General features: G+C 36.9%; 1 protein-coding gene across 1 annotated transcript; it reads left to right on the top strand.

The window, feature by feature from the left end:
- Positions 1 to 5,766: 5,766 nt before the first annotated feature.
- Positions 5,767 to 7,178, top strand: LOC145166743 (thaumatin-like protein 1). The gene is made up of 3 exons (XM_079085773.1): positions 5,767 to 5,962; positions 6,052 to 6,724; positions 6,851 to 7,178. Exons 1-3 carry the CDS (start codon positions 5,911 to 5,913, stop codon positions 7,044 to 7,046), a joined length of 921 nt encoding a protein of 306 aa, XP_078941899.1. The 5' UTR covers positions 5,767 to 5,910; the 3' UTR covers positions 7,047 to 7,178.
- Positions 7,179 to 7,599: the final 421 nt, after the last annotated feature.

The following is a 7,599-nucleotide window of genomic DNA, read 5'->3' as shown; positions in this document are numbered from 1 at the left end:
TGAAAACTTTATACCACTTCCTTAGTTTGAGTTCAGACACACCCAAAAGTGTGCCCGAATCCCTCAAACCAAGGCTCTGATACCAACTTGAAACATTCGAAAAATATGACCCAAAAAAAATCGTTTTCAAACCATTTTTAAAATCATAAATCATCCATAAGTAGAATCATAAATCATGCATCGTAAAACATCATAGTATCTGTCTCAATCAAAATCTCATAACAAATCATCAGAGTAAACTCCCAGGCTAATAAAACTGTGGTGTGTGCCATGCCATCAACTCGAGCCCTTCCCTTTACTACTTGAAGTACCTGAAACCAAAACTGCAAACTGTAAGCACGAAGCTTAGTGAGCGCCCCCAAACTACCACATACCATACAAAGCACATATAACAAATAACATAACTCTGGGACTACTCCCAACTGCATCGGGATGAATCCCGACATCGGCTTACCCGACATCGGACTCCTGCCCGGCATCAGGCTCACCCCGGCATCCGACCGCATCGGGCATCGGGCTCACCCCGACATCGGGCTTACCCCGGCACATACACAACATAACACATATTATAATCACATAACATAATCACATGATCTGCATCGGGCTTGCCCCGGCATCGGACCGAAGCCCGGAACATATAATCATAAAATATAAACTAGCATACATCGGGCTTGCCCCGGAACATATAATGCATGGTATAATAACTAACATACATTGGGCTTGCCCCGGTATCGGGCTTACCCCGGAACACTTAACACATATAACATAATCGCATTTACTGCTTCGGGCTTGCCCAACATGGGACCGAAGCCCGGAACACATAACACATAACACATATACATGCATGAATCACAAAGACATCAAGCATACTTAACTACTTCTCGGGACTGCCCCGGCATCGGACCGAGGTCCGGAAACATATAAACTGCATCGGGCTAAACCCTGCATCGGGATCACCCAGGCCTACTCTACTACTTAAACGGGCCGACATTGTGGTCGTAGACCCGTTACTACTGGAAGGAAACTCACCTCGTATGGCTGACTGCTGAAAAACTAGGTGAGGGATCCCTATCGGCTGCTTCGGCGACTCTCCGGCTATAATTCCATAACAACACTTAATCAAAAACTGATAATCCTTCTTAGGGTAAAATGACCATTTTACCCCTGGTCAAAGTCAACGTCCTGACCAAAGTCAACCTTCTGGGTTGACTTACTCGCCGAGTCACCCTATGACTCGTCGAGTCCCCATGCTAACTGTCTGTAACATCCCCATTTTCACGGCCAGAAAAGACCGATTTCGTTTATGCTTTATAAAAATCAGAGTAACATATTAAATAAAAGTGTTGCGGAATTTGTTCCCAGAAAAACATGATAAATACGTTATCAAAGCATTTCCGAAGAAATGTATTTTTGTTCATTTTAAAACATTTGGGATGTCATCGTCAATACAGAAACATAAGCATAAACAGAACTTACATTCATTTACACTAGTGATCTACATCTCTTTAAACTCTCAGTGTAATGTAAATTAATATCGACACCTGTGATACAAATAAGTTTGAGTGGGTCAGGTTGGGAAACCTGGTGAGTACATAGGGTTTTCAACCCACAATAATTTAATTATTATGTTTAAACATCAAACAATCAACCCAATTACCCATCCCCATTATCTTCCTTACTCTTAAGGTCTACCCTAAGAGTCATTTATCCTACATTCGTTCATTCCGAAGTCCATTGCTTCCAGGGTTTATATGACAGGCACTAAGTCCATAGCTGCCAATGCTCGTTCGTAAAGCACTAATTCCATAGCTGCTAAAGTTCATTCATCGGGTACTAAATCCATAGCTACCAGTGTTTATCTAATAGGTACTAAGTCCATAGCTACCAACGTTTATCTAACAGGTACTAAGTCCATAGCTACCAACGTTTATTCAATAGGCACTAAGTCCATATCTGCCGATGTTATTTGTTAGGCACTAAGTCTATAGCTGTCAATGTTCACTCATATCATCTTTCATCTCTCGTCATTCATCTACCCATGTTTTACCCAACATATTCGTAGATATAAAATACATATACAATTTAAATTATTTAAAACATGTATAAAATCGTTCATCCAGCATAGATAACAAGTATACAGATAATATGCACACATAGCACGCAATTTATATAAAATACTTCATATCTATGTGTAAGATGAAAGTAACTATGCACTCACTTGTTAAAGTGATGATTCCAAACTCGGGCAGCGCTTCACTTTTAACGATTCTATTTTCCTTCGACGAAACCTAGCATTATTATCGCTAAATTTTAGTCTAATATTTACCGTGACTAATTATTAGTCTTAGCATTATTATTAGTATATAAGCGTTTAAACAATATTTTCCAACCACTATGTACAGACAGGGGCCAGACATAAAACACCAGAGGGCAGGACCATTTTGGCATATATCACTTCTGAAATCCAACAACCCTATGCGGCCCTTTAAACCAGATTCCCCGTATCGTGAGTAGTTAAAAAGATAATATAACGACACTTATATAACCCATAATAATAGCTCAAATAATTATTATAAGGTCCTAATAACGTTACTATATTTAAATAAAAGCTATATTAAAAATTAGGTAGGCATATCTTACCTACGAGGGGGTTTGGCTAGAAGCCGGGCTCTGCAGGGGCAGGACTTCCAAGCCGAAAGCTCTTCTTCTCTGAGCCGTCGAGCGCTCCGGGGCTTTCTTCTAGCGCTAGGGGAGTTTTTGGGAGGTTTAGAGAGAGTATAGAGAGAAGAAAGAATCGGAAAGGTGTGAAGAAAATGAGGGTGGGAGAGGTTCTATTTATAGGGTGAAATATGGATGAACTTGGTGCCACATGTCACCATCTGGTGGCAAGACTTGGGGAGAAAGCAATGGTCAAGATTGTGCCACATCACCCATTTTCGCACAGCACACTTTCGACTTCTAAAATCCGTAACTTTTGCATACGAGCTCCGTTTTTGACGTTCTTTATATCCACGCATAGGTAAAAATAAGATCTACAACTTTCATTTTGACTATGTCGGCTAATTCTAGACCGATCTTAAATTTAACAGTAGAAAGTGACTATATTGTTAAATGTCCGCGTAAAATTCATAACTTTTACATACGAACTCCGTTTTCGTCTGTCTTTTTGTTGTTGAGTTCCTATTAATGAGATATTCAATTCTCATTTAGGTCGCGTTGGCCAAAAACCGCTCGATCTAAACTTCGAGTTTCGAGCCGTGTACTGCTAGGCCAAATCTTAGAAAAATCATAACTTCCTCATACAAAGTCAGATTTGGGCGTTCTTTTTATGCACGCTCTCGGTTTAATGTATACTACAACTTTTGTTTAGATCACTAAGGCCAAAAAGTCCTCTATCGTAAATTCACTATTTACGTCGCGTAGTGTCGTGCCGGTTTTGTCGCGAAACTTCGACGGGCCATAACTTCTTCGTTATTACTCGGATTTCGGCAACCCTTGTGACATATTCTATAACTTGGTTAAGATTACTCTTTCTAAATAATCTTCCATCAAAAACTCATTTTTGATGCTCATTGTCTCTAAACTGACTAGCCCGAATCTGTGGGCGTTACACTGTCATCGCGACTGGTCGAATTGACTCGCCGAGTCGTCCTTAGACTCGTCGAGTCCTAGCATAATCAGAAAAGGGACATATCGACTCTAATTTACCGAGTCACTTCGTAGACTCGTCGAGTTCTTCAACTTCACGTCCAAGTCCTGTTCAACCCACTGAGTCACCACCTCAACTCACTGGTCCTACTCCAAATTAGAAAAGGAGTTAGGGTTCACAGCCCGACTCGCCGAGTCCGAGAACAACTCGCCGAGTCCTCCTTGTGTCATATCCATTCAGTCGATTCTAATCCATTTCAATGATTCTAATACATAGATCTGGACTCCTTAGGCTAGCATTACACGTAAAGTTGCTAACTTTACGTTTATGCATGATGATATGGAGCTTAAACACCAAAACTTAGCCAGAAATGGAGGTTAAATGCATAGAATGGGGACATGGCCGAATAAAGGTGGCAACTTTGAGCTTCTCGAGCTCATGAGTGTCTAGATCTGAAGTCCTTACATCCCCAAATGCTCACTAATCGAAAATGAACTTAGAAATGGCTCAAAAGTGACAACAAACAAGCTTTCATGAAGATCTAAGTGAAAAGAAGCCAAGGTATAAGCTTTATACCTTCAAAGTTTATGAAATGCACTAGAAGCTTTGGATCTACTGCCTCTTCTTGAATCACCAAGGGTTTCCTTCCTTCTCCTAACTTCAATCACACAAAAAAGGCAAGAAAAGCTTAAGAATACTCAAAGGATGCTAGGGTTTCGATAATGAGGAGTGGAGGTAATGGAGGCTGGAATGGGGGCCTGTAATGTTGCTAAAATATGGTGCAAACCCTAAAGATTAGGGTTTCCCACTGGCAGTCCTATTCGTCGAGTTCATGTTTGGACTCGCCGAGTAGACTCTTTAAATCCCGTGTCTTTTCTGCCATCTACTCGACGAGTTAGGGCTACCAACTCGTCGAGTAACTCAATTATATTTTTGAATAATTTCAATAATTGCGTACGTTGAACGGGGCGTTACACTATCTATCTAAATTGCTTTTAGAAACCACTTCTTTTAATTAGTTGTTTTTAAGCACATCCTATTTTAGTAATTCAGTAATTCTATTTAATAAATATGGTTTATGTTAAATTTTTCTAAGGTTTGTAATATAAATGTTTGTAACATTAAATACAAATAAATACTATATATTAAAGGAATAAATTTTATTTAAACTAAAATAAAATTAAGAAGGTAAAATGAAATGTTATTAAAAAAAAGAAGTTAGATGAACAAACAATATACTAACCATTCTGAAAGATCAATAATAATAAAAAAATAACATATGCCCTCCAATTGTATTAAGTGATGTTGAATGTTAAATAAACTAGTTGTGAGACATATGTATTACATGAGTTAATTTAAAAAATATATATATTAAATATAAAGGTCAAAATATCTGAAAACTTTGAATTTGTAAGAAAAATAAGAAAAATAATGAATTATTATAATGAAAATGTTTTTTATCTTTTAAATTTAAACAAAAAAATTAAATAAAGAAAAGAAACTAATAAGCTTTAATTTTGGGAATTATAAAATTAAAAGGTAAGTTTATTAATGAAATTAATATCTATTTATTAATATATTTATTACAATTATTACATTAAAATATTATGTTAAATTTAATAAAATAGAAAACTCATAAATGACACGTGGAAAAAAAAATTTAATTCAAAATAACCACAAAATAACATTTGACAAATTAAAGGATAGTGTGACAAATGACAAAAAAAAAAAAACTTCAATTATTAGAAAGAATTATATATATATATATATATATATATATATATATATATATATATATATATATATATATATATATATATATATATATATATATATATATTATTAGAGAGGATTAGAGAGGATGTAATAAACTATAAAAAAAACTTACATGCTCTCACATACAAAACAATTTCCACGTAATTTCTTGTATCGACCAATTTTTAAAGTCGTTAGAACAATTGATTATTAGTTAAAGCACTCGTATAGAAGTACTTATGAAATTAAATGATACAGTCTTAAAAGATTAATATTTTACGTGATGGATAAGTTAATATATATCATTATGATCGACTTTAGTGGGAAAAAAAAGGCAGTGGTCGGCAGGTGGTATTGAATTTGCATAAATAGCAACGCATCTCCCTACTTCGAAATTCCCTCGATCTGCCTCTTCTTCCTTAATCCTTATAATTTCCATAACATTCCACTCTATATATTCCACCAAAAACCACTTCTGTTTCAACACGAACTACCCAATAATCCATATGACTCGCTCTAATTTGGTTCTTACATCTCTTCTCTTCTTTATCCTTAAAGGTAAACCTTCTCTTAATTAACTTCATTCAAGTGTTGTCTTTCTACCATATATAGAATGTGATTCCAACTGCTTCTTCTTCTTATTTCAGGAGTTTCATGTGCTACTTTTACATTTGTCAACAAGTGCAGCTACACAGTCTGGCCGGGAATTCTAGGCAATCCAGTTCTTGATAGCACCGGATTTGAACTCGCAAACGGTAATTCACGTTCCTTTCAAGCTCCGGCAGGATGGTCCGGTCGCTTCTGGGGAAGAACAGGTTGTAACTTTGATTCCACCGGCCACGGATCATGTGCCACGGCTGATTGTGGTTCCGGAGAAGTGCAATGTAATGGTGCCGGAGCAACCCCACCGGCCACCCTGGCGGAGTTCACCCTTGGATCGATATCAGGTTCGGCCACACAGGACTTCTACGACGTCAGCCTTGTCGATGGGTACAATTTACAGATGATCGTGGAGGTGAGCGGTGGGTCGGGTGATTGCAGGACGACGGGGTGTGTAGATGACTTAAACCGGCGGTGTCCGACTGAGCTGATGGTGGAGGGTGGCGGAGGTTGTAGAAGCGCATGTGAGGCGTTTGGGACGCCGGAGTATTGCTGTAAGGGAGAGTTCGATTCGCCCAGCACGTGTCAGCCAACGGCGTACTCGCAGGTGTTTAAGACGGCGTGTCCGAGGTCGTACAGCTACGCGTACGATGATGCAACTAGTACTTTCACGTGTACGGATGCTAATTATGTGATCACATTTTGTCCCTCACTCCCAAGGTAACCCTTTCAACCTAAAGGTCAATGGGTCAACTATTCATCTCACTATCTTGAAAACATATTTGTCTTACGATATGCTTTTATTTTTAAAATATATAATTAATTTTTATTTTTTATTATTTGTAGTGGAAAAGTTACGAAAGGATTAATGAGGCCTACAAATGGGAGTGAGTCGGATCCCTTGAAAGAATTCTTTTCGAATAGTTCATTGTATGCCGATCTTGCTGCTGGAAATTCAATTGGCATCGACCATTTTTCTTTAAAACTTATATTTATTTTGTTTATTATATATTTCACACATATTAGTTTTTTTGGTATGTAATTTCATTTTGATTCAAGCTTGAGCCTTGGTGTAAGTTAGGAATTGATCAACATACATAGTTACATACGTATGTAGAAATATCTAATAGAAATTAATAGAAACAATCTTTATATATATGTTCAATTTTATCAAGTTTGGTGTATAAAATTTTCATTGGTTAGTTGACTAATTTACATATGTAAATTAGTTTACATATGTAAATTAGTTGACTAATTTACATATGTGCTTGATTATATCATTCGTAAGAATAAACAGTTGTAATTTATTGTTTTTAATATTAGTAAAAAGCTTGCATGGTCCGGATAAGAATTAAGATCAAAGTAAATCAACACATTGGCTCGCTTTAGATTATTTGTTATTTTTACTTTGTTTGTAGTAGAATCGCTTTTAGCTATTTTTTAGAAAATAAATAGGAAAGAAAAGACCCCCCTATATTTCTATAATACTTTTCGCAATGCCTTTTCAATATATGGTTCTTTTCAAGAAGAAAAGATGCATTTACATTTAGGAAGTTGAAAGGCATAAACGTTGTAGTCATGATCATCTATCATAA

Source organism: Lactuca virosa, chromosome 3 (assembly GCF_052849685.1).
Source record: "Lactuca virosa cultivar CGN04683 chromosome 3, Lactuca_virosa_CGN04683_v6, whole genome shotgun sequence".
In the NCBI taxonomy this organism is placed as follows: domain Eukaryota; kingdom Viridiplantae; phylum Streptophyta; class Magnoliopsida; order Asterales; family Asteraceae; genus Lactuca; species Lactuca virosa.
Note: the sequence above shows the minus strand (reverse complement) of the source record. Positions and strands in the feature narration are given on the sequence as shown.